This window comes from Delphinus delphis, chromosome 20 (genome assembly GCF_949987515.2).
Source record: "Delphinus delphis chromosome 20, mDelDel1.2, whole genome shotgun sequence".
Taxonomy (NCBI): domain Eukaryota; kingdom Metazoa; phylum Chordata; class Mammalia; order Artiodactyla; family Delphinidae; genus Delphinus; species Delphinus delphis.
This window is the reverse complement of record NC_082702.1, coordinates 40,780,652-40,806,563: the sequence shown is the minus strand read 5'-3', so window position 1 is coordinate 40,806,563 and position 25,912 is coordinate 40,780,652. Positions and strand designations below refer to the sequence as shown.

At 50.6% G+C, this 25,912-nt stretch overlaps 3 protein-coding genes across 3 annotated transcripts in view; 2 read left to right on the top strand and 1 right to left on the bottom strand.

The window, feature by feature from the left end:
- Positions 1–672: 672 nt before the first annotated feature.
- Positions 673–6,331, top strand: CENPT (centromere protein T). Its single transcript, XM_059998858.1, has 13 exons — positions 673–853; positions 1,935–2,025; positions 2,166–2,253; positions 2,361–2,457; positions 2,578–2,714; positions 2,827–2,863; positions 3,079–3,227; positions 3,935–4,096; positions 4,409–4,729; positions 4,982–5,072; positions 5,670–5,846; positions 5,926–6,030; positions 6,112–6,331. The coding sequence occupies exons 1-13, from the start codon at positions 741–743 to the stop codon at positions 6,233–6,235; spliced, it is 1,692 nt and encodes a 563-aa protein (XP_059854841.1). The 5' UTR covers positions 673–740; the 3' UTR covers positions 6,236–6,331.
- A 180-nt stretch (positions 6,332–6,511) lies between these two features.
- Positions 6,512–24,333, bottom strand: TSNAXIP1 (translin associated factor X interacting protein 1). Its single transcript, XM_059999522.1, is given in 18 exon segments — positions 6,512–6,752; positions 6,963–7,069; positions 7,163–7,289; positions 7,498–7,607; positions 7,708–7,854; positions 8,008–8,133; positions 8,368–8,495; positions 8,572–8,661; positions 8,664–8,727; positions 8,799–8,908; positions 8,911–8,967; positions 9,390–9,525; positions 9,862–10,055; positions 10,630–10,723; positions 11,880–12,006; positions 12,136–12,248; positions 20,060–20,162; positions 24,284–24,333. Coding segments are annotated over 18 exon segments (2,121 nt in total). The 5' UTR covers positions 24,331–24,333.
- Positions 24,334–24,926: 593 nt separating this feature from the next.
- The window catches only part of RANBP10 (RAN binding protein 10), a 66,413-nt gene continuing 65,427 nt past the window's right edge, over positions 24,927–25,912 (top strand). The window contains exon 1 of the mRNA XM_060000806.1: positions 24,927–25,176. Within this exon, the coding sequence (XP_059856789.1) occupies positions 24,942–25,176 (235 nt within the window). The 5' untranslated portion in view covers positions 24,927–24,941. The remainder of the gene's footprint in view (positions 25,177–25,912) is intronic.

The window sequence follows — 25,912 nt, the reverse complement described above, 5'->3', positions numbered from 1 at the left end:
ATGTAAGAAAGGGGGCAGGGGGCTGTCAATTGGTGAAAATATGGTAATGGAGTCTCCAGCATTAACAGAACTTTTGAGAGCCGAAATTTATCTCAGAATTGATGATGTTTGGAGATTTTAACATCTCTGCTGGATCACAAACAGCCCACTAGCCTCTAAGCCCGCAAACTGATCTCTTGTGATAGATACAGGTCCTATAGACACATCGGTCTTTGCAAATGCAAATCTGATCAGGTCACATATAGAATACAGTTATTTTTTTCCTGGCCCAAATGTGTCTCTCCTCATCTTCGGAGAGGGAGATGAGAATGAGAGACATTCTCACAAATAGTCCCTGCTATTTATTCATGACCTGGCTTATTACTTGTCAGATCCTGAGTTAAACATTATCTAATTGACTCATTACACACACACACACACACCCTTATTAGGTGGTTATCACCCTCACCTTACCTTAGGTGAGGAAACCGAGACTTCGACTGGCTGCACATACTTGCCCAGGCTCAAGGTAAGGATGCCCGCAAAACCCGTTTGCTACCACCACTGTACACACCGGGCGAAGCCGGCGGCAGGACTAGAACTTCAATTCCCGTGGGGCTGTGCGGCAGCCTCGCGAGAGTTGACCTAAATTCAGCAGCATCGCGAGAGTTGGCTTAAATGTGGCGGCGGGAAGGCGGTGATCTGAAGCGGCTACTGAAGGCCAGCTGCTGAAGCGGCTGGGAGGGCTGGCTGCTGAGGCGATGGCGGACAACTATAGCCGGGACAGCGAGCCTACGACGCGCACGCTGCTACGGCGCGTGCTGGATACAGCGGATCCTCGCACCCCGCGGCGACCCCGGAGTGCTCGGACTGAGTATGTGAGGGCGCTGCCCCAACACAAGAACAACCTGAGGGACTGGGCGATGGGGTCCAGAGCTGACCCTGTTTGGAGACGGAAACTGAGTCTCGGAGAGGAGCAGAGTCCAGGGCTCTGAGAACAGGCTCCTTTCTCCTCGCTGGGATCGGGTCAGCTGTTTGTGCGCCCACCCCTGAGACTCCAGGCCGCTCGGGACCTCAGAGCTCAATTATACAGGCGTCCTTGGGGGTCCGCTTCTGGAAGCGAAGGATGGGTGCTCAGAATCTGGACCTCTGCTATGTTCTCTAGGCCAGTTTTCTCCAGAGTATGTCCAGGCATCTGCCCTGAACAGTCTCCCAAGCGGTTCCCAGCTGAAAGATGGGAAAGGAGTTGCAGAGCGTAGCCTGGGTAGCAGTCAGGAGGCAGGAACTGGAAAGATGCTTTGCTAGAGAGCAGCGAATTTGGCCTGACGTGGTGGGAGTGTCAGTGGGTGAGGGCTGTGGTGAGCTTATGGTGCAGAGAGGGTGGAAGATGGCATCTGCTGACTTCCTGGGGCAGTGCAGTTCCTTTATAGACAATGGGAAGCCATTCATCATAGGTTTTAGACCTGTGAGTGATGAGGTGGGAGTTGTGCCAGAGGAACATTTATGTGGTTCTGGAATCTGAGAGGGGATTGGATTGGAGAGAGTAGGGCTGGGGTGACCCATGTGGAGGTTGCTGTCAGACCCTGACTAGTATTTAAAAGGTTTAAAAATATTGAAATATCCCTGAATTGTTTTAGTGTCTAGAATGGATACATTTCCAGTTGTTCCTCTTATCTGTGTGGTTAACCCCTACTTCTGCTGTAGTCACCTCAGTGAAGCCTTCCTCAGCCCTTCTCTCTGGCTGGGTCATCATATTCCTTCTCTCTTCCCATACCCCTCGGCTCCCTTTCATCCACAACCCTGTTGATATAGAACTGGGAATAGGGCTGTGGGAGGGCAAGTGGTTTCTGGTCCCTGTCCCTGAGGGTAAAGGACTTCAGCCAAGATCCCTGACGAAGACCCGTCGCTAGTTCACCCTCCCTACATAATTCTCACAGTTGCTGCTCTTTACACAGTGTCCAGAGAGCCCTGCTTCAAACACCTTCCTCTAGGAGGCTGAGGAGCCAAACAAAGACGACTGCCAGGCGTTGTTCTAATAGAGCCAGGGTAAGTGCTCTACCCGCTGATCACTACAGGGCTCTGGTTGCCTTTCGGGGGCTCTTGAGTTATAGCTCTGCTCTGGAGCCCACCTTGAGGGACTGTCAAGGCAAAGGAACAAATTGATTGCTTGATGCTTTTACCCAAAGTCTGTTGACAGATTGGCCCATGTTCAAGCCAGTGGACACTTGGAGGAACAGACACCCCGGACTCTGCTGAAGAACATCTTACTAACTGGTGAGTGAGCACTGGCCTGCAGTGAGAATCAGGCACCAGCCCTGTGATATCTCTCATTTAGGGCAGCCTTCCCTGCCAACTCCACTCTCTCCTTGCTATTTCTACAGCCCCGGAATCTTCCATCCTAATGCCAGAATCAGTGGTGAAGCCAGTGCTGGCACCGCAGGTGGTCCAGGCTTCCAGACGGGAAAGCGGTCGGGGCAGGTGCAGTAAATTCCCTCCTTGGGCTAGGCTGCTGGGCATTACTAGTCAGGGAGCCTCTTGGGGCTCTAAGAGCCGGAGTTGGGTGCCCTGGCTTGTCTGAGAAAAGCTCCATCCTTGTAGCCTGGAGTTGCAGCTTCCTGAACTTGAGCCCCCCACAACCCTGGCTCCAGGTCTGCTGGCTCTTGGCAGAAGGAAGCAGAGACTGAGGTTGTCAGTGTTTCAGCAAGGAGTGGACTTGGGACTGCCTCCCTCCCAAGGTGAGGTCCTGGACAACACCTGTGGCCACCCTCTCTGTCCTCTGGAGAGACTGAGGAGGACTGAGAGAGGCCTGGGTAACTTATTATGGTTTCTTTTTACATCCTCTTGCAGAGCCTCATGGGAATGCTGATGCCTCTTCCCTCACCAGGTGCTGTTGCCTGTTCCGGGAGTTGGTGGAGGAGAGGCTTGGGGAAGGGGGTGCTGAATAGAATGCAGTCTGGCCATAACTGCTCCATGCTCACAGCATGGTGGCTGGGTTCTAAGAGATGAGAGCACCGGGGCAGCTGGGGGACTCCTGGGGTGGGGGAGGGTGGTTGGACCTCAGGTACCTGACTTTCCTTTGTGCCTTGTCCCTCCCATCAGCTCCCTCAACTTGACCTTCGCCACACCTCTGCAAACACAATCAGTGAAGAGGCCTGGTTTGGCCCGCAGACCTCCTACCCGCCGAGCTGTAGATGTGGGTACACTTTTGCAGGATCTGCGAGATACTTCCCTGGCCTTGGCTCCTCCAGGTAAGGTTGAGATTTCTGTCTTCTGGCCTGTGGGGAAAGTTTCCCCCCATGATTGATGGGAGGTGCTGCTGAGTCCAGGGTTGCTCCTCTCTCCTTTGAGTCAAGAACAGTGAGCAAGCCTGGCCAGTAGGTTTATGAGGACTTTCTGCTTTCTTTCTGCAAATTGCCTCTTGTCTTCTGGGGGCCCAGTCTTAGTCCCTCAGTATCTTCCAGGACCCCATATCCTTGAAGAGCTACAGGACTGAGGGTAGGAAAGGGGTGTGATATGGTGGCTGGAGCTTATTGGGAGGTTAAAAGAGGCTAGGTTTCAGGATCAGCTGTTCAGTCAGAGCTGACCTGGGAGCCTGATTCCAAAAGACAAGTCAAGTTCACCAGGATAAGAGAAGGGTTGCAGGCAGAGGGACCTGAATGAGAAGTGGAGAATGGAGGCATGGGTGAGCAGATTGGGTGGGGCAACCTATGGAGCCTGGGAATGCCAGGCTAAGGAGCAGGAAGGTAAGCAAGGAGAGCTGTGGAAGGGAGATTAGGCTTAGAATAGGCTCAGTCTTCTCTCTCTGAGGGCCACTTGGGCAAGCTTGTGGGTCCACTACCCAGGCCCTGGTGACTGGCTAGCAGAACAGCAGGTGGGCGTGCAAAACACTGAGTGCCCACTGGACCTTGATCTCCAGATGACAGCCTCAGAACCCCTGTTGCTACTCTGCCAACAGACACAGTGTTGGAGGACACCCAGCCCTTCTCCCAGCCCTTGGTTGGCCGTTCCCCCAGTGTGCACCACTCCCTGCCTTGCCGCTCTCACTCTGGGGCTAAAGATGTGGAGAGGGCTGCCAGTCGCAGGACATGGAACAGTGGGCTTGGGCTGCAGAACAACGGTGAGTATGTGGGGCACGCAACCTGGAGCCAAGCCTAGCTTAAGCAAGAATTGGCATTGGTGTTTTTTCCTCCTCAGGCCCATACATGTACCCCGTCACCCCCGAGTCCCTTTGGAGGGCTGTTGATCCCTCCATCCAAGAGCAGAGTCAGTGTTGGGCCAGGAGATTCCAAACCAGTACCCTGGGGCTGCCTCTGGCCCTCTTCCTTCCTTGATGGGCTAGGCTGGGTTTTACTACTCCATTTTTACCTTTCTCAGGGCTACAGCCCTGGCCTACTGCTTTTCCAGCCTATATTCTCTCCCCTTGATTCAGGTGCTGGGAAAGCAGCCCAGCTTCTGGCAGGAAAGGTGGAGGAGGTTGATGCCCTTGCTATGGGCTTTCCGAACATCAGCAGTAATATCTCTGGAGAAGATGGAGTAGAGCCCTTACAGAATGGAGTAGGTGAGGAGGCAGAGGAAAGAATGGAAGAAAGCTTGAGGGAAGTGGAGAAGGCAGCAGAAGCACAAGGATCCGCCAGAGCAGAAGAGCTTGAAGGACACATAGAAGTGACCGAAGCAGAGGGATCCTGGGGGGCTGTCGAGGCCAAGGAGCCAGAAGGATCTTCAGGGGATGAAGACACCTCTGGTAGAACAGGTAAGGGGCCCAGTGCAGGGATCAGGGGGTGGGTGGGTAAGGGACAGCTGTGTCCCTGGCCTTGGAGGAGGGGCTTACCTGGCTTGTGTTTCTGGGCACAGGTGGTCTTGGGCCAGGGAAACTCTGAAAGGCCCCTTGCTTGGCTGGAGCTAGATGGAGCCCTCGAGGAACAGGATAAGGAGGCTGTGGGCCTTCAGGGTTGAGTGAGATGGTCTGGCCTGTGCCCTCTGTAACCCTGCCCTTCCTCTGCAGCAAGCCCAGAGTTGGCCTCCAGCACCCCAGAGTTCCTTCGGGCCAGGCGACTTCAGTTTCTTGAGCCAGCTCCACCGCCTAGCACTGCAGTGTAAGATCCCACGACCCTGTTCCACATGGGCCTCTTGGAAGGGGGCAGGTACTGAGGTTGGCATTGGGTACCACAGAGTTATCACTCTTATCACTCTTCCTTTAGGTATATAGATGATTACCCAGGAGAGCACCCTAAGGTGGGCTGGATGGGGCCCACTCAGCACATCTGTCTGGTGCCTGCTTGCAGGGGCTTAGAGGAGCCTGGGCAGGGGGGAAGTGCCTAGGTTAGTATGCAGTCAGAGAAGGCTTCCTGGAGGAGGATTAGCAGAATGGGACAGGCAGAGTGGGCTGAGTAGGGGGAATGTCCATGCCAAAGCCTGAGGATCATGGGCCTGAGCAAGTACTGGTTTGTATGATGAGGCTAGACTGGGACATTGTGTCCAGATTGTGGAGGGTTGGGGCCCCAGGGAAAGACCAGGCTTCTACATAGCCCCCTGTCCCCACTGCCCCCCAGAAATGGTTGGAGCTGTTGGTCCAGCCTGGCCAAGGAGCACAAGGGCCCCAGTCTTGGCAGGAGCCAGCAAGACTTATGTTTGATTAGCGGCCTCTTTAGGTAGCAGCAGTTCAGCTAACTCTGTTCACTCCTTGCCCCTAGGTTACCTTCAGAGCCTCCGGAGCCTCTGTCGGCCAGGCTTCCTCCCAAGCCCCGAATCCCTGGCTCCAGACCCCGTCAAGATCCCTACAAGACTGGACTGAACCACTATGCGAAACTCTTTAGCTTCTATGCTAAGATGCCTATGGAGAAGAAGGCTGTGGAAATGGTGGAGAAGTGGTGAGTCCTTGACACTTGGGGTGGGGAGAGAAGCCCCTCAGATCATGAACAGTCTGTTTTACCCCTACTTTCTTGGCAGCCTGGACAAGTATTTCCAGCATCTTTGTGACGACTTGGAGGTATTTGCTGCTCATGCTGGTCGCAAGACTGTGAGGCCAGAGGACCTGGAGCTGCTGATGCGAAGGTAAGTGGATGGAAGCAGGGAGGTGCTGGGTGTGGGAGTGCTGGCATTGATTCTCTCATTCTCTATCTTCCTCTGCTGCAGGCAGGGCCTGGTCAGTGACCAAGTCTCCCTGCATGTGCTCGTGGAGCGGCACCTGCCCCTGGAGTACCGACAGCAGCTCATCCCTTGTGCATTCAGTGGCAACACTGTCTTCCCTGCCCAGTAGTGGCCAGGCCTCAACACCTGCCCTGTCCCTACCTGGGGCCCCTTGGCATACACATACACTTCTAGGTTTCCTCCCTGCCCCCCAGCATCAATAAAATGTCACAAACAGAATATGCTGTGCTTTGGTGCATGTTCTGGGACCAGCCAAGCAGCGACCAACCACCCTTCCCTTGACTCCCCAGCATAACCTAGAGAATAGCATGGGTTCAGACAAACAATTTTATAACAACAGTCAGAGGTTAGCAGCACGGGAGCACTCAGGCTGCCCACAGTGGCCTCAGCTTGCAGGTTCCTGCTCTCAGGGCCCCATACGCCTAACATCACTCATCTGAAGCTGTTCCAGTGCAGCCTGGAGCCTTATCACAATGCCTTCTTCCTTTTCCTCGCCCTCTTTTGGCAGTTCTGTCATGGGGAGCTGGAAGGCCTGGCTCAAATAGCTGTTTAGGGTCTGCTTGTCCAGGCTGGGATCAGTGTTCATCAAGGCCTCACGTACCTTGGGTAGGGTCACCTCATCGTGGCTGCCCCCACAAAGAAAGAGAGAGATAGACCTTGACTGTCCTCTCTGTACCTCAGACCCCAAGATGCCCTCTCCCAGGCTTGAGCAGTATGTAGTGCCCAGCAGCAAGCTCGGTGCATAGGGAGACCTGGGGCTTGAGGTGCTACTCTGTGGCCCAGACTGTAGGACTTGCCTATGACTAAGTGAGCCTGAGGTCCCCAGGGTCACTCACAGTTCCAGGTCCAGCTCCTGCTTTAACTCCTGTAAGTATTCATCCTTTTCATCCATGTACTGTTCCCACAGCTTTTGTACAAAGGGCACGCTCTGGCCCTCCTTGTCCTGGGAAGGGGCCACAAGGCAGGGTGAGAGTACACGGCTAGGGTCCAGCAGAGGCTAGGGCAGGACTGGGCAAGTTCCTGGGCCCCAACCCACCTCCATAAATAATACGCAGTAGTTGAGCAAGTCTGCATTGCTGCTGCTGGGATGCCAGCCCCCTGCCTCCATCAGCTCCTGAATTCTCTCGTCCTTCTTGAAGGGGAAGGTACTCTTGAGGGCAGTGCTGTAGGGAGACACGAGGGCTGACAGGCCTGGCTGATGCCTGCCTACCCATCTCCCCGCACCCCTCTGCCAGCCCGACTGGTGCTCAAAAGGGCAGAATGCACTGAGTCTGGCCTTTTCCCACCAGGCTCCCCTTCCCCCTGCACAGCTAGGAGCTTGGCCAGAGGTCATGCTGGGCTGAAGTTTGGGGTGGCCAACTGGTCTCGCACCTTAACTGCTCCATGGTTAGTAGCCCCTCGTTCTGGCTGTCAGCACTGGTCATCTCCTTCAGCAGCTGTGCTATTGTCTCCTTCTGCTTGATGTACACACTCTCTTTCCTCTAGGGGGGAAGCGTTGACCATCTTGCTGTTTCCTAGAGGGGTGGGGATAGAGCTGGCCTATGCCGGAGACAAAGGGTGGAGGGCCAGGCCCAAGCTTACCTTTCCCATCAAGATTGCATAGAACTGACTCATGACCTCATTGGAGTGGAAGAGCTTGGTATATTAAAAAATGGTGTAAGCCCAGGCCATGGCATCACCAGGCCCAAAGCGACGCTCCAGGAAATTGAAGAAGAAATCTGGGAACTTCTGCAGGGTAGGGGGAAGACTGCTTGGTCCGCCTGCCCCACGTCTGTTGGCCCTCCTCCCTGTTCCCTAGCACCTTGAGGGACACCCCCACCCCGCCATGCACCAGAGGACTCAGGCAGCCACACCAGGCCAAAATGGCTAGAGAGATCTGACCTGCTCCTCAGTGATACGTTCCTTCCAGGCATCCTTGAGGAGGTTTACCACATCCTTCTTGGTTGGCTTCTTGTTCTGCATGACACCATCAAACCAAAGGAAAGGGGGGATGGATTCCCCATAACCCTGTATGGAACCATGTCAGCTTATCTCTGGGCCCCTCTGTAGCCCCACCAGCAAGCAGGGCAGAGCCCCAGATAGTTCCCCCAGAACCTCAAGTCTTCTCAGCAGCAAGAAGACTTGCTGGCCATTCTGACTCTGGCCCCAAGCCTCCTGAGCCCAGGGACTTCTCAGCAGCAAGAAGACTTCTGGCCATTCTGACTCTGGCCCCAAGCCTCTTGAGCCCAGGGACTCCCCTACCAGACCACGGAAGAAGTCTTTCTCCTGGAGCAGCCCCTCGCCAATCTCCAGGAGCACATCCACCAGCTGGTCGCTGTTCTTGCCCTCGGCCAGCATTTGCCAGCGATCTCGTCCTCCAGCCACCACATCTGCAGGTGGGGAGAGGGAGCTGGAGTCCAGACCACGCACTTGAGCAGTCCCTAGGGCTCCCATGGCCAGCATTACCTTCACACTTGGACCAGTCTGGCCGCGGTATGGCCGTGCGCTGGATCTCCTGCAGCTCGGAGTAAAACTGGTCCTGCTCCTTCAGCTCGTGTGCAACTGCAACAGCATCTTGTGCTCCTTGCAGAACTCTTCATAGTCGTCTCTCAGGCTGTCCAGCTGTGGGCAGGGTGATTGGTCCTTGCTACTCACCTGCATGGCCCTTCGCTACCCTGCCTGCCCACCAGCACCTGCTCCTGCAGATCCTTGAGGGTCTTCTCCTGCATTTCAAAGTCCCTTCTGGGCACCACGTCTCCAAAGTTGGCCTTCATGGTGTTGAGTTCCATCTGCCTGCGGGTCAGTCTTGCCGGGCCATCTTCAGAGCCACTGTTAACTTCACAGGGTCCTCCTCCCAGACACCTGCCAGGGGGCCCGCCAGCTCATGTCACCCTGCCTCTGGTGCCTGTAGCCCAGGGCAGGGTTGAGTGTCCCTTGGGGCATGTCCCAGGTCTTCCTGCTCTCCCAGCTTGGGAACCCCTGAGTCTTTCCACAGTGCTACCAGCATAGGGCTTTGAGCTTAAATAGAGAAGCCCAGGATGTGGAGTACCAGGCCTGTCCTGCCCTTAGGGAGTCTAGGCTGCTTCAGCTGCCAGTGATTGTTTCCTTCGTAAACAAGTCTATGATTCTCAGGCCAGCTCAGAAGATCCACAGACCCAGGTGGCAGCAGGAACATCTCCCATCGTGAATGAGCAGATAATGGGAGAGTTGAATGAATAGGAGTGGTGAGAGCCAGACTCCTCTCCAGCGCCTCTTCAGGGGAGAGAAACCCACCTTGGGCTTACCTGGGGACTGGGCTAGTGACATGTCTTCCCGCTGGTACCGTAGCTCATTCAGGTCTGCAATAAGGATCTTACGGGCATCTTGCTCGCTGAGGTAGCGCAGATACTCCTCAGCCAAGTTCTTCCTCAGTTTGGTCACCTGTTGGGAAAAGAACAAGAAAGGTAGAAGGAGGAGGAGACTGGTCGTTCCTGAGAATCCAGCAAAGTGCCGAAGCTTCCTCCTGTGGAGAAAATCTGGCAGCCAAGGAGCGGGACTCTGCTGGCATTTGGGGCCATACCAAGCCAGTGCTGAGCTGAGGAGGAGGGCAGCATGTGGAGAGAGGGGTATGGGGGGAGGTGGTGGCTCTGTGTATCATTCCAGGCAGAAGGGTGGAGAGAGCTAGGGGGTCACCCCAGGGCTGAAGGCCTGAAGGTCACCCCTGGGGTGGGAGTGGGAGGAATTGAGGGAGTTGGTCACCATATTACTCCCTTTCACCTCACTCTGCAATGAGATCTTCTCATTCTTCTTATCAATGAGTTTTAGCAAATTCATCTTCTCTTTCTTCAGCATGGAGATTTCATCTCTCTCCTTAGCCCTCATGGCCAGGATCCTCTCGTTGCAGTCCTCATTCACAGTGACAAGCTTCGCCTTCAGGGGCTCCAGAGCCCGAATCTTCTCCCTCTGGTCGGCTAAGCAGGGACAGGTGGGAGAGTCCCTTTGGGGCCATGGAGGACAAACAACCAGGAGACACTGATCCTGAGGTCGCAGTGAGTGGCTATGTCCCTTGCAAACTCGAGGAGTCTATACATGCCTGTTCAAAGCATAGCTCCTGCTTAAGTCCTTCTTGCACTTGCTTTTAAACCAGGGGCAGAGTCCCGATGAGGACCAGGGTCTCACCTATGCCCTTTACCCATACGGCCTTTAGTCCTGCAGCTGCACCATGCCCAGCACCTCCTGAGCCTGGTGAGGGAAGCCCCCTCACTTCCCAGGGGTACACCCTCCCTTCTGGGCTTCACTGTCAATAGAAAAGATGCTCTATTTCCCACAGATACTGCCCCACCATGCTTCCCAAGAATGGGAGGTAGTCAGTTGCCCTGGGGTGCCCTATCACATGACAGTGTAAGCAAAAAGGCTAAGGGCGGCTTGGTGACCTCAAAGCCCAGTTTGTAGCTGCCCCAGCCCTGCTGCAGAACCCAGAAGGTCAGACTAGGATCCTCTCTGCCTCTTCCAGGCTGGGGCCAGGCAGGGAGGCTGCAGTCTTACCCAGAATCACCTCATATGCATTCTTGATGGAGGATAGCAATGGCTTGTATGTTTTGAAGTCCTCTATGAAAAATTCAAAGATTTCTCTGTAAGGCTGGCAAGAAAAGGGAAACTGTCACCTCCTGGCCTATAGCTGCCACTCTCAGTGGGACCTAAGTTTTTCTTTGCTTGGATTAGAAGTGTTCTAGCATGAAGCTGCCAGGCAACTCACATTCAAATAAATGCCACAGGCACCACTGGGGTCTCTCACAGTCAGGGAGCTGAGGGGCGGCTCCATCCCTCTCAGCTGCTCTCTGGTGACCTCTCCTGGTGCTGTCTCTGAGACCTGGCAGACGACCTGGGTCAGGACCTCCCCCTCTCTACCTGAGCCCCCTCTGGCTCTCCAGGCAGCCAGCCTCCTCCATGCACTGTGCTTCAGCTGGCCTCTTACCAGCACCCCTCCCCATCTTACAGCTCTGTGGGGGCAGGAGAAGGTCTAAGGCTCTAGCTTCCAAGTAGAGGTATGGTTTCCTGTCCCACTCGGACACACAGGAAGCTTTCGGAGGCAACACTGTGTATTGGAATGAGCACAGGCTCCCGAACCAGCCCTGAGTTTGAATCCTAGCTCCACTACTGCATAGCCGGATGCCTTCTCTGAGCTTCTGCTTCTTTGTTGGCGAGGTTCCTTTAGCTTGTGAGACCATATCTAAGGCCCCACTCAGAGCCTGGCACATAGACAGTGCTCAGCAAATGCTTCTGTCAGTGACTAAGTCAGAAGTGAGGGATTCCCAGTCATCATTTCCATCTGAGCAGGGATTGGGTGATTCCTTCCCTAATATGCATCAGAATCTAGGTTACATCTAGATTTCTCTCTGTATCTGGCTAAGTTCCTCAAGCTTGGGGCTGTTGTTACTGGGCTGGTAGACATTGTATGACCCCTGCTTGCCCAACTGCCAGGATTTAGGCTCCATTCACTGATACCCAGTGACCCAAGGTCGGTGCTGGGGATCACAGAAGCGACTGGAGTCAGCATTCAGGCCACCTGACTCAGGTAAAGAAACCCAACCCTCAGGAGAGTTTTGGTTCCATGCTGGTAGACTTGCCTGCTCACTGGCTTTGTTAGAGAACAAGTTTCTCTTACCAGGAAGGGGAACCCAAGAGAGCTGGGAAAGGCTGGTCTCACCTGAATGTCTGAAGTGCCTAGTCCTGGTGAGTAAGGTTTCTTCCCAGCCCTGCCCCTGCCCTCCCCCCAGTTATTCTGTGGCTCTGACCTGCAGCCTTAGCTCCTGGGCAGAATCTGTGCCCAGGTCCAGCAGGAGGAGCTCCTTGCGTAGGTAGTTCTCTAGTTGCTCTAGGTACCTTGGCTTGGTAGTGCCCAGGGGCTGCTGCTGCCAGCTACTGCAGGGAGTGGTGGACTGAGATGTGATGGACACCCCACGAGGCCCTTGTGCCCTGGGTCTGGGGCAGCAACACCCCTGCACTGTTTCTGGGCCCAGTCCGTCCACCATCAGGCTAACCCTGGTTTACCCTACTTGCTTCCGGTAGTCATCTGAACAGGGCTTTCGATTATGCAGAATGGTCTGGTCACTGATGTATGTGGGCCTTGGGGACAGGTGGCCACCGATGGAGAACAGACAGGACTATAAGAAGGGAAAGGTGGGGTTACCATGACAATATTGCTCCCCTTCCTGATGTTCCTCTCCAGGCTCCTCCTCCACTCCTGGGTTCCCCCTCCAACATCTCTTAATATGGTTCATAATTAAGACTGTGGTCCTTAGAGTTAGAGAGGGATTAGATTAAACCCTAGGGCCCCCTCATTGGTTATGTGACCACAGACTGAGCCTCAGTCTTTGCATCTGTAAAATGGGAATGGTTGTGCTCCCCATTGCATTGCATTGATGTGAGAATGCAACGAGAAAGAATAGAGAGTGGTTTACACAGACTCAGGCACCTTCTAGGAGCTCAGTAAAGGTGAGTTCTCTTCTGTAGGTTTGTCAGTGAGTATTGAATACCTATGCTATGAAAACAGATATGAGTACTTACTGGGACCATCTCTTGCCCCCACAGCACAGTCCAGCTAAAGAGAGACAGGGGAGGGCAGGCCCAGCCTCAAGCCTGGACTCTCAGGCAGGACTGCAGAGATGCAGCAGGGTGACCTGTGGACCCCAGGAGGAGACTAGGCTCTACCCCCTGGGGGAGGGGGAGGGGAGAGGTGGTAGGGCCCTGAAGTAGTGGGATCTCATTTTGAACCTTGAGCAGGGGTACGGGGTAGTAGTATTTATGAGCTTGTTTTTTCAACTTTTTATGAAATACTCAAAACATGAGAGAAAAAAATGACTCTCTTACCCAGCGAAGCCTACTTCTAGGGTTCATCCATTCAGTCATTCATTTGTTCATCAAACATTTCTGGGTCCATAGCACATGCCAGCCGCTGCTGGGTTCTGGGACATGAAGGAAGCTGGGGGTATGATGGAAGTGGGATGACAAATGAACTGATAAGCAGGTAGTAACTGAAGCTGATGCAGGTCACAGGAGTGTTGGGGCCCTGACTGGAGGGTGCCAGGGGAGGCTGGTCCTCTTAGAGGAGGAAGTGATGATGTCAGTGATTTCAGTAAAGCTTGAGTGACTTCATGGGAGGAGCTGAGGTCACTCTGGAAGAGAGTGATGTGGCAGGGGAGGTGGGGCGGGGTGCACAAAGACTGCCTGGGTAGCGCCAATACCTCAGGGAAACAGCAGGAGTTTTGAAGGGCTATGAACAGGGGCCAATGCCCAAGGAGGGCAGGCGGGCTGAGGCTGAGGTCTGGGCTGGCCAGTGCAGAGGGAACAGAGATGAAGCAGCAGCTTCATGCCTAAGGGCAGTCCTCAAAGCCTTACTTGTGACTATGAAAAAGTCAGAAAACTGCTAAGTGTCTAAAAACAGAAGATTCTTATACAGGCATGAAATGTTTACAAAGAGGCTTAACATGCACTATATCTCTAAGGGTTAAGTAAAGCCTGAAATTAGAGAATAAGCACAACCAGGTAAGATGAAAAACCAGAAAAGATGGAGGAAATAATCCAAAAGGTTATCAGTAATTATTCTCCAGTGATAGGCCCACGGGCGCTTATGTGTCTGTAATCGTGTATTTTTCAAATTTTTCTACAATGCACATAAGTTACTTTGAAGTTTAAAAGAACATTGAATTATTGAATTCAGTATTAAAGCCACCTCTGTGGAAGGCCCTGAGCCCAGCTTTCAGGTTCTTCTGAGATGGAGAGAGACTAGGCCTACCACCCATGTCCCACACATCCAGGTTCTAGGAGTCCTTCCAGGCTAATGGTAACTGGATTCTGACCCTCTTAATGTGGAAAATGCCACTGTTTCCTTGGGCTCTTCTTTGCATTCTATTAGTTCTACCTATTTTTTCTCAATCTTGCAGTCATTCATCCTTTCCCTAAATATTTTGGAAAGTACATAGTAAGCCTTGTTGCTAGGTCCCAGGGAGGACTCCAGCCTCTTGCAAGGGTCTAGGTTGACCCTATCTCTGTACTTCCAGAACTGATGGCATCATACTTCACACTCTTCATAGTCTTTTTTTTTTTTCTAATTGAAGTATAGTTGATTTACAATGTTGTGTTAACACTCTTCATAGTCTTAAGTAACACTCAGCAAATATTGTGGAATAAATATTTAAGGGAGCACAATAATTTAGCTGAATGCAAGGCATAATAAAAATGAAAACACTACTTATTGGGTGTATATGTTCACACATGCTTTTCCTGGGTCCAGAATGCTCCAGCTTGACTATTCAACCTTAGCATCTCAGGGGTTCTCCTTGATACTCTTCCCAATCCCAGCGCCCACACTTCCCCATCATCACACCCCCATCTTCTCTCAGAAACACAGACTTTGTCTGTCTTGTTTACCACTGTATCCACAGTGCCTGGCACACAGTGGGAATCAACAAATATTTGTTGAATAGATAAAAACATAGGGGGGGAAAGAGAGATGATGAAACAGAATTGTAAAGAGTTTAAAGCCCTCCTATCAAAATAAGCTACCTCAAGCAGAGAAAGGTAAAAGACAAATACTAACAGTAATACAGTTGATAATGACAGGTGAGTAGATTTATACATAATTGGAAATAAAGAAGGACAATCTTTTAATGTATACAAAAAACTAATCGTAGGCCACAGATAAGGTGTTAACACATTTTTAAATGAGAAACTGTATACCTTGCATTTCCTGATATAATACAATGAAATAAGAACTGATAATATAAACATACCTCTAAAACACTTAACCATTTACAGAAATTTAAAAATAAATTAATATTTTTCCCGACCCATTTATTACTTAAAGTAAAAATATAACATGTTATAGAAATGTTAAAATTACATGTTCAAAATGTTTGGGATATGATCAGAAAAGCACTCACAAGTTTTTAATTGCTTAAAATCCTTTCACTATCTAAAAATAAATGGTTGGGGCTTCCTTGGTGGCGCAGTGGTTAAGAATCCGCCTGCCAATGCAGGGGACACGGGTTCGAGCCCTGGTCCAGGAAGATCCCAATGCCGCGGAGCAACTAAGCCCGTGTGCCACAACTACTGAGTCTGCGCTCTAGAGCCCGTGAAACACAACTACTGAAGCCCGCACACCTAGAGCCTGTGCTCCGCAACAAGAGAAGCCACCACAATGAGAAGCCTGCGCACCACAACGAGGAGTAGCCCCCACTCGCCACAACTAGAGAAAGCCTGCGTGCAGCAATGAAGACCCAACGCAGCCAATCAATCAATCAATCAATCGTTCTGATGAACCTAGGGGCAGGACAGGAATAAAGACGCAGACATAGAGAATGGGCTTGAGGACACGGGGAGGGGGGAAGGGTAAGCTGGGACGAAGTGAGAGAGTAGTATTAACGTATGTACACTACCAAATATAAAATAGCTAGCTAGTGGGAAGCAGCTGCATGGCACAGGGAAATCAGCTCAGTGCTTTGTGACCACCTAGAGGGGTGGGATAGGGAGGGTGGGAGGGACGTGCAAGAGGGAGGGGATATGGGGATATTTGTATACATATAGCTGATTCACTTTGTTATACAGCAGAAACTAACACAACATTGTAAAGCAATTACACTACAATAAAGATGTAAAAAAATAAAATAAAATCCTTTCACTATTAGGAAAGAAAGCCTCAAGCCTGTGGTTGCCTGAAAAGGAAAAAAATATCATAATAAAAATTTTAAACATAGGAAATAAAAGTAGAAATAGATAAACTGGAAACATGAGAAGCCAAACTTAAAAATCAAGACAGAAAAAGTTTTTTTGAAAGACTATTAAAATTGATGTGATTTTTATAAAAGGACAAAGTAACCCTGGAAGACACCTGGGAAGTTGTCAAAGAAGCACCTAACCTGGTCAGTTAATGATAAGTTTTTCACATTTTCAAGAGGCCAGGCCAACAAGCACATGAAAAGATGCTCAATATCGTTAATTATTAGAGAAATGCAAATCAAACCTACAATGAGGTATCACCTCACACCAGTCAGAATGGCCATGATTAAAAAGTCTACAAATAATAAATGCTGGAGAGGGTGTGGAGAAAAAGGAACCCTCCTACACTGCGGTAGGAATGTAAATTGGTGCAGCCACTATGGAGAACAGTATGGAGGTTTTTTTAAAAAACTAAAAATAGATTTACCATATGATCCTGCTCCTGGGCATATTTCCAGAGAAAATTGTAATTCGAAAAGATACATGCACCCCAATGTTCATAGCAGCACTATTTACAATAGCTAAGACATGGAAGCAACCTGAGTGTTGATCAACAGATGAATGGCTAAAGAAGATGTGGTACATATATACAATGGAATACTACTCTCAGTCATAAAAGAGAATGCAATAATGCCGTTTGCAGCAACACGGATGGACCTAGAGACTATCATATTAATGAAGTAAGTCAGAGAAAGACAAATATATAATATCACTTATATGTGGAATCCAAAAAAATGATACAGGGCTTCCCTGGTGGGGCAGTGGTTAAGAATCCGCCTGCCAAAGCAGGGGACACGGGTTCGAGCCTTGGTCTGGGAAGATCCCACATGCCGCGGAGCAACTAAGCCCGTGCGCCACAACTGCTGAGCCTGCATGCCACAACTACTGAAGCCCATGCACCCTAGAGCCCGTGCTCTGCAACAACAGAAGCCACCGCGATGAGAAGCCCACGCACCACAAGGATGAGTAGCCCCCGCTCACCGCAACTAGAGAAAGCCCGCACAGCAACGAAGACCCAACGCAGCCAAAAATAAATAAATAAATTTATAAAAATAAAATAAAATAAAAATTTAAAATGATACAAATTAACTTATTTACAAAACATAAATAGGCTCACAGGTACAGAAAACAAACTTATGGTTACCAAATGGGATAGAGGGGTGGGTGTGGGGGAGATAAATTAGGAGTTTGGGATTAACATATACACACTACTATATAGAAAACTGCTAAACAACAGGGACCTACTGTATAGCACAGGGAACTATATTCAATATCTTGTAATAACCTATAATGGAAAAGAACCTGAAAAAGAATATATATATTATATATGTAAAGCTGAATTACTTTTCTGTACACTTAAAACTAAGACAACATTGTAAATTAACCAGACTTCAGTTAAAAACAAACAAACAACCAAAAACCAAGAACAAAAACAAAGGGAGACTAGCCTTGAAAATTTCCTGAGCAGACAAAACCAGTTTAGTCATAGAAATAAAGCTTAATTTAGCTTATTTTGGGAGACTTAAAAAATAAAAAAGGCCCATCTTCGTGCTCTGTCTGCCGTTTCTGTAAAGAGAAAAAAGTCACCCTACTTTGATTGCTGGGCATATGCTGCTTTCTTGTCCTGGTTGTTAACAGCTGGTAAGGCCTCCACAAGCGGGTGGTTGGGAGGCGGCGTTCCCGGGAGCTCCGTGCTCTCTGCTTCCCCCTGCAGGTGAAAACGGGAAGGGCGGCCCCGGGGGTCGGGGGCGGCAGGAGGCAACAGCGTCCTCTGGTGGTTGAGAACGGTGTTACTGCCGCCGCGCAGAAGAAAGGGAGTGAAAGAGCCTGGCCCCAGGTCCACTGAGTAGGTGGCAGCTGAGGGGGACGGGGAGCAGGCGCCCCAAGTAATCGGACCTTTCGGGACTGTGGCTGTGCTTGGTCTCCGCTTAGAGTCTACATACCCCTTTCCCTCCCTGATGTCAGGGTCCCCATGTTTGAAGTACCCAGCCTCACAAAGTGTACAGCTCATGTGTCCCCAGATCCTCCAGACAAGACATACTCGCACAAAGAAAACCACCACAGCCCACAGTTCTGCACTGTGAGCTGGAGTTATAAATTTGCTCAGATGTGTTTTTTCACCTGTAAGATTTGGACAATGGCTCTTTGCTTGTTAAATAGTAATAACAATCTTATGATCATATCAACAAAAGCCCCCAAATCTTAATAACACAGTATTTTTTTTTAATTTCAGGGAAAAATATGCTTCCTTTTTTTTTTTTTTTTTTTTTGCCACGCCACGTGGCATGCAGGAATGTGGATCTTAGCTCCCAGACCGGGGATGGAACGTGTGCCCCCTATAGTGGAAGTGTGCAGTCCTAACCACTGTACTGCCAGGGAATTCCCCAGCATTCATTTTTATTTTTTTTTTAATTTTTATTTATTTATTTTAGGTAAGAAGTGGATTTATTTAGAGAGAAACACACTACACAGACAGAGTGTGGGCCATCTCAGAAGGTGAGAAAGGCACCAGGGTATGGGCTTGTTAATTTTCATAGGGGTGGGTAATTTCATAGGCTAATGAGTGGGAGGAGTATTCCAGCTATTTTAGGAAGGGCCGAGGATTTCCGGGAATTGGGCCACCACCCACTTTTTGATCCTTATGGTCCGTCTTGGAACTGTCACGGCACCTGTGGATGTCATTTAGCTTGCTGATGTGAGCATATACTGAGGCTCAAGGTCTAGTGGAATTCGACTTGTCCGCCATCTTGGACCCATTGGGTTCTAATCAATTTATGTCATGTCCTCGGGCTATGTCATTCTTTCAAAGGTTGTGTGCCCTGCCCCCTTCCCTCCTGTTTCATTCCCCTCTCAGAGATTTTACTCCCATATTCTTATGGGAAGCAGAGGGTGATAGTCTGTCTTCTGTAACTGCTTCCAGGCTGAGTAGGGGCATCAACCCTGTCTGTCAGGGAGTAAAAATCTCTGGGTGCCTGATCTAGGGGCCCCAGGGGCAGGGCAGCTCCTTGTTTTAAGTCGGTATGGGCTGGAATCCTCACATAACCAGCATCTTAATGTGGAACTATTGTAATTGTTTCCGTAGCCTTTCTATGAATCTCCTTGATGATGAAGCACTTTTTTTTTAACAGCATCAGAGTACAAAAATATAGTTTTAGATGCTATCCCTTCCAAGGTAGTCTCCCAACCAGGTGTTAGTTCCCCGGAAGTCGCAAAGAGATGGCACAGAAGACGTCACCAACGGTGTTGATGATGAACAGGAGTTGGTCTAGCTATAAGCTTATCACTGTCCCTTCGTGGTCACCAGCTGAAACTGTGCACGTCAAATACAGACTTGAACCCACGTGGCCGGGACTCAAACCCGGTCAAAACCCTGATTGGGACTCGAACCCTTGTGGCTGGGGCTCAGACCCAGCCAACACCCACAGTCTTCCAACTGAGATCACACACCTGGTTTCAGGACTTAATGAAGCTCAGGTTCTTGACGTCTCATTGCAGAAAGAATTCAGTGAGAGACAAAGTGATAGGTAAGAAGTGGATTTATTTAGAGAGAAACACACTCCACAGAGTGTGGGCCACCTCAGAAGGTGAGAAAGGCCCCCAGCATTCATTTTTATATAAAAACTTTAAAGAACATGAATGGAGGGAGAACCTGTCATGAGGCTGGTAAAGAGTCTCTACCTCCAGTGCAGAGCCAACAGCACAATGGAGAAACATCCTTTACTACTGTCTTCACATACATACAGCAATTATGGTGCACATATACCAGCCACTCAAGTACCACATCAGGCACTGTGGCTGTAAAGACAAAAAGATATAGTCATAGCTCTGAAGGACCTTGACAGATCTGGTGGGACCATCCCAGCACCCAGAAGAATGCCTGGCTCATGGCAGGCTGGATGAAGAAATGAGGTCCACTCCAGAATGCTGCGTTGCAGGGGAAGGTTATCTGTGGGCAGGAGCTGAGTCTCTCTCTGCTCGGGGAGGTCTGGGAAGCCTGTTCCGGTGAGGTGCAGCAAGTGTGCACGTTCCCCCATCCCAGAGCCTGCTGGACCTGGCCTCTGAGCCACACTCCCCTAACTGGGGAGAAGCCGCTTGGTGGGGCATAGTTCGGGTGGGTGGTGCTTTTGGGTTGCAGAGAGGGAGGCAGAAAGGATCTGGGGATCAAAATTTAGGGTTCCAACAGGACACGGCCACTAACCAGCAGCGTCTTCCGTTTCTGAGAAAGCTTGCGTTTCTGAGTATTCTTGGCTTCTGTGAGGAAGGAATCATCTACGATCGCTCCTAAAGGTCGCAAGTGTGCTCTGCACAGAGAAGGAGAAGGAAGTGGTGGGTGACAGAGCCTTGAGTGGGAAGTACACTTCCACTCTTCCCAGAGCCACAAGACATGGCTTCCTTTCCCCTCAGAGCCAGGCTCTGGGTCTTCCCAGTGCTGCCTCCAGATTCCCAGAGGTGCTGCCAGCAAGCTCCTGGCTCGGGGCCCAAACCATTTTCCCACATTCCCAGAAACCTTCTCATCACTAGAGTCTCAACAACTCCTGCAGTGGCAGGACACCCTCACCATGAACCCAGAGAACCCTGCAGGCCTATACTTCCCTTCAGTGTTTAGCTGTGGCTGTGATGACAGTTCCGTGCATGTGACAGCCACATTCTGGGGGTGTGATACCAAAAGCAGGTGCTATGGGACAAGAAGTACAGGGTCTGGTGTCCAAGAGCCAGGGTGGGAGTCTTGAGCCTCTACTTACTGGCTGATAGGGCCCAGAGGCTGACATCTGTGTTTCCAATAGGGACCCCCTTGGGCAAGTCATTTAACTTCTTTCAGCCCAGTTTCCTCACAAGGAGGTGGAGACATTTCTTGCATTTTCTATCTCACAATGTTGTGAAGTTTAAGTAAGAGTAAAAGAGATATGCAAAAATAACCTGTAGGGACTTCCTCGGTGGCGCAGTGGTTAAGAATCCACCTGCCAATGCAGGGGACACGGGTTCAAGCCCTGGTACAGGAAGATCCCGCATGCCGCAGAGCTACTAAGCCCGTGAGCCAGAACTACTGAGCCTGCGCTCTAGAGCCCGCGAGCCACAACTACTGAAGCCCACACACCTAGAGCCCGTGCTTTGAAACAAGAGAAGCCACGGCAATGAGAAGCCCGCGCACCTCAATGAAGAGTAGCCCCCGCTTGCCACAACTAGAAAAAGCCAGCAAGCAGCAACGAAGACCCAATGTAGCCAAAAAATTAAAAAATTAAAAATTAATTAATTTAAAAAAACATTAAAAAAAATAAACTGTAAACAGCAAGGAGCTGCAGAGATATTAACTGTGACAGCAGGATGTGGGAAAAGTGGATCATAAAGAACCACTTTTAACTCCTAGGCCTCTTGGGGAGAGCCATCATTGCTCAAGCTAGGAAGGCATTTGGGGGTCTAGAGGAAGGGCTGCCTGTGGGCAGTCAGACTTAGGTGGAACAAAAGGAAGAAGTGATCCCAGTAATCCATGGTGGCGGCAGGTGGGAGTGATTTATGCCACCAGATAGACTTGTGTCTTCATTCCCCTTGCTAGCTGGTGGCCTTGGGTATGCTGTTTAACCTCTTGAAGCTCAGTGTCCTTGTTCATAAAACTGAGACAAGGATTACCCAAACTCCAGGGAAGTTGAGAGCAGTGACGTGATCCCAGTTGGGAAACCCTGTCCTGCAGGGTTCTTCAGTCCTACTTCATGGAGCAGTGACACACCAAACTCCAGTTCTCTATTGTCTCTAAACTGAACAAATGTGAGCAAACCATGTCGAATACGCAGCCGGTGTGGAAAAGGAAAGGCTTTTGCTCAGATGTTTATGGGTTTGAGACAGGATGCAGCAGATCAACCCACCTGCTCACTGGGTTAAATCATACCTTCCTGTCAAGACCAGTCAATTTTCTAAACTCTGTTCTTGCTCCTACTGGAACTACCACATGGGGCAAGGTGAGCAAGAAAACTATGGGGAACTCTACAAATCCTGAGAAGTTGCCAGATGGAAAATCTCTGTAGGTAACATGTTAGTTTTTTGTTGTTGTTGTTGTTGTTGTTGTTTTTCAGAAAGAACTCAGTGAGAGACAAAGTGATATGTAAGAGGTGGATTTATTTGGAGAGAAACACACTCCACAGACAGAGTGTGGGCCATCTCAAAGGCGAGAGTGGCCGGTAACATGTTAGTTTTGAATGCCAAGGGAGACAGTAGTCAAAAACAGATTCGCAAATATTAATTTTAAAAACATCTGGGGCTTCACTGGTGGTGCAGTGGTTAAGAATCCACCTGCCAAAGCAGGGACACAGGTTTGAGCCCTGGTCCAGGAAGATCCCACATGCCGTGGAGCAACTAAGCCTGTGCGCCACAACTACTGAGCCTGCGCTCTAGAGCCCGCAAGCCACAACTACTGAGCCCGCATGCTGCAACTACTGAAGACCACGAGCCACAACTACTGAGCCCGCATGCTGCAACTACTGAAGCCCGTGTGCCTAGAGCCCATGCTCCACAACAAGAGAAGCCACTGCAATGAGAAGCCTGTGCACCGCAATGAAGAGTAGCCCCCGCTCGTCGCAACTAGAGAAAGCCCGCACGCAGCAACGAAGACCCAACGCAGCCAAAAATAAATAAATAAAATAAATAAATTTTAAAACACCTGGTAGAGTCTATACACTTATCCAAAAAGCTTAGGATGCTTCTTTAGTATTATATTAAATATTTTACACCAATTCTCAGAGAGGAATGGGAAATAGATTATCTATATTTCTACTTCAAAGGTGGAGAAAACTCAGTTATTTAACTACTGGCAAGCAGTGGGTTTGACAGGGGGTAAATCCTGGTATTGAGTGAAGTCAAGCTACTGAGTTCCATCCACAAATCTACTGTGCCAGGGATGTGAGGCTGAAAGGAGAAAGCCAATGGGGAGGGGAAACCTGCCGCAGGAAAATGCACAATTCAAAGGTCCCTTTATTTATTTTTTTGGGTACACTGTGTGGCTTGCGGGATATTAGTTCCCCGAGCAGGGATTGAACCCAGGCCCTCGGCAGTAAGAGTGCAGTGTCCTAACGACTGGACCACCAGGGAATTCCCTCAAAGTCCCTTTTAGAGGGTCCTGCTGACATTCGTGTAGTGCTAAGGTCTGGCCCATGCTTCATCATCCTGGCCCTGCTCTAAGGGGAGCTGGAGGAGGACACCCACACTATTCCTCTAAGGGAAGCAGTGAGCTTGGCCCAATATACTATACACCACTAAACACTGGTGAATGAAGAATATGGGCAGGAATGATGTTTTGTACTGTCACCAAATTCAGCATCAGCAATTACATTGTGCTTCCTTCTTAAAATACATGGGGATTCTCTTTCTGAGTCCGTTTCATATCCCTTTCAAACATGATTGCAGTTTCCTAAATCATTCGTGTGTTGGGTAACAACACTCTTTCTCAAGCTTGCTGTCTGGTTTTTGTGATTCATTTCGTGACTTTTCTCGGCTTTGTCTGTCAAGGCGGCATTTAATTTCTTGACTTTTCTAGGCTTTCTCTGTCAAGGCAGCTGACCATGGGGGATTAGAGTTTAGGTGAGATCAGGTTTTTTGCATTAGGAATGAGTAGAAGCGAGAAAGTACATTCATTAAACACTTACTGAATGCCTATTATGTGCAAGAGCTGTCGTGAGAGCTTCATATATGCTGCCTAAATTTTCCCAACAGTTTAAGGTGGGCTGTGTCATTCCCATGTTTGAGATATGGAAACAGAGGCCCAGAAATTAAGAGCCTTCTCTTAGCTCTCAGAGCTAGAAAGGTATTTAGCCAAAATTTTTGTTTTAATATGTATACTTTGTGGCTTTCCTGGCTAACGGAGCTTGTTATCATATTTGCAGTGTCCAGATGCTGCACCCCTGAAGACAGGCAGGAGCTACCTTGAGGCCATGGGATGTTCTTGGACTGCTTAGAGATGCTTCTTTGTCATAAGCCAGTGGGTGAAGAGGTTGTTTATCCTTGTGGCTAATATCTCAGGTATGGGTCTCACATGGCTGGGTTCAAATACTAGCTCCATCACTTATAAACATGTGTAAGACACATGATCTCTTCAGGATTCTATTTCTTTATTTGTAAAATAGTGATATTACTACCTCATAGAGTTGTTGTGAGGGTTAAATATGGTGTATAGAGCACTTGGCACATAATACACGCTCAATAAGAAAAAGCTGGCTATTACTAATGATAAAGTGCGCCTGCCCTTTTACTAGAATATAACGACCTTCCTGGGCTGACAAGTCATCTGAGATTCTGTTTCTGCACCACTGATCCTGTGGGGCTGGAGCCCCAAACCAAAGGACAGAGGCAGGAAGTGCAGAGGTCCGAATCAGGTACCATTTCTCTTTCTGGAAGTACTCAAGGCCTCCTCTCCGCCCTCAGTTAGGCCAGTGCCTACCTCAACGTGGTCGCGAAGCTGGGGCACTGCGGCTTCGGGGAGTCCATGACCCTAGGGCAGCCGGGCAGCCAGCACCAGTGGCCAGGGAAGCTGTGGTAGTTTACAGCCCGTAGCCATGGCGACCAGGTCCCAGCAGCCCAGCGGAGGGGACGGGGTCAGGATTGTGCCACGCCTCCGAGCCCCGCACCCGCGGGCTGGGAGGAAGGCCAAGTAGCAAAGGTGGACTCGAACCGGGAATAGGGTCTCCTCAGAGTCAGTCACTATAGCGGATATGATCCTAGCGACCAGAACTGAGGCAGGGAGATAAACAGAGGCCATGGGGGAGGGAGGTGAACTGAGAGGCCGGAGCCGCGTTGCCAGCGGGAATTGTAGTTTTCGGTGTCCCAGTGTCTCAGCTGAGCAGGCTTATGGCTGAGCGGGTTTGTACTACATCTCCCAGAGATCCTTACGAGCCCAAGCTGGTCCGCCCCTGGAGAGCTCTGCATTGTGGGAAATGGAGTCCAAAATGTGGCGAGGCATAGTGGTGTCGAAGGAAAGGTGCCATACTGGGACTCGGTTTCCCTGCGGCCCAGGTTGGCTCGCTGGCCATTGGCTGAAAGAGGCGGATCTGGTCCCGCTTTTCCCCGCCCCCAGTGACACAATAGCAGCTCCCTCCAAGATGGCGGCGGCGACGGCGGAGCTGGGAGCTGGGAACCTGCAGGTTGGAGACTCCTCCGGCGGGGGCACTGGATGCGGGCTGCCGTCCCCAGGGGAGCAGGAACTGAGCCGGCGCCTGCAGCGCCTGTATCCCGCGGTCAACCAGCACGAGACGCCGCTGCCGCGTTCCTGGAGCCCCAAGGACAAGTACAACTACATCGGCCTCTCCCAGGGCAACCTTCGCGTCCACTACAAAGGTATTGGCCTGTTTGGTCGCAGGGGGAGAAGGCCAGAGCGTCTGCGGGGTGGGTGTGCTGCCCAGCCCGTGCTCCATCACGTCCCTTACGCAGCTCGAGTGCTCCGGCTTGGGCCTTAGTTCCTGCGGGGTGTCTAGGGTGGTGGGGCTGACCAGGCCAAGGATTGACTGCCTAGTCTGCTCTGCCCTGAGACATCTGATGTCAGGAGAACCGCAGCAGGTGTCCAAACCCAGTGCTGGGCTGGACATTCTTCTCAGGGCCTTCCTGCTTGTTTTGGGGTACCTCCGACTCGAGCTAGGCCCTTCACCACTGCTTAGTTTCATAAGTGTCTGAAGAAAGGGGTGGTCACATCCCCTCCATTAGCCAGAGGCCCATGAGCTTGCTCACCTGCCAGACATCCCAGACAAGGCCTAGGGTTCTGCGCTAAAGTTGTGGGGGCGTCTTCCAGGGCTGCCTCTTCCTCCCCTAGTCTTCCAAGTGGGCTGCCTGTATCTTGGAGAGTCTGCCAGCAGCACTAGGGAATCTCTCACATATGCACCCACATTGCATGTACCCTCCTGTGGTTTGAATGGCAGTGTCTCAGGCAGAGCTGCTATTCTCAGGAGGAGGTGAGCCAAAGGTGGGAGGTTTATGTGTTTGCTCAGTTGTTTTCTAATTATTCCTTGGACTATGCAAGGGCTTCCTCTGGCCATGGAGGGGTGAAGTTGCCATGGAGCAGAGAAGAATGAGGCTTCCA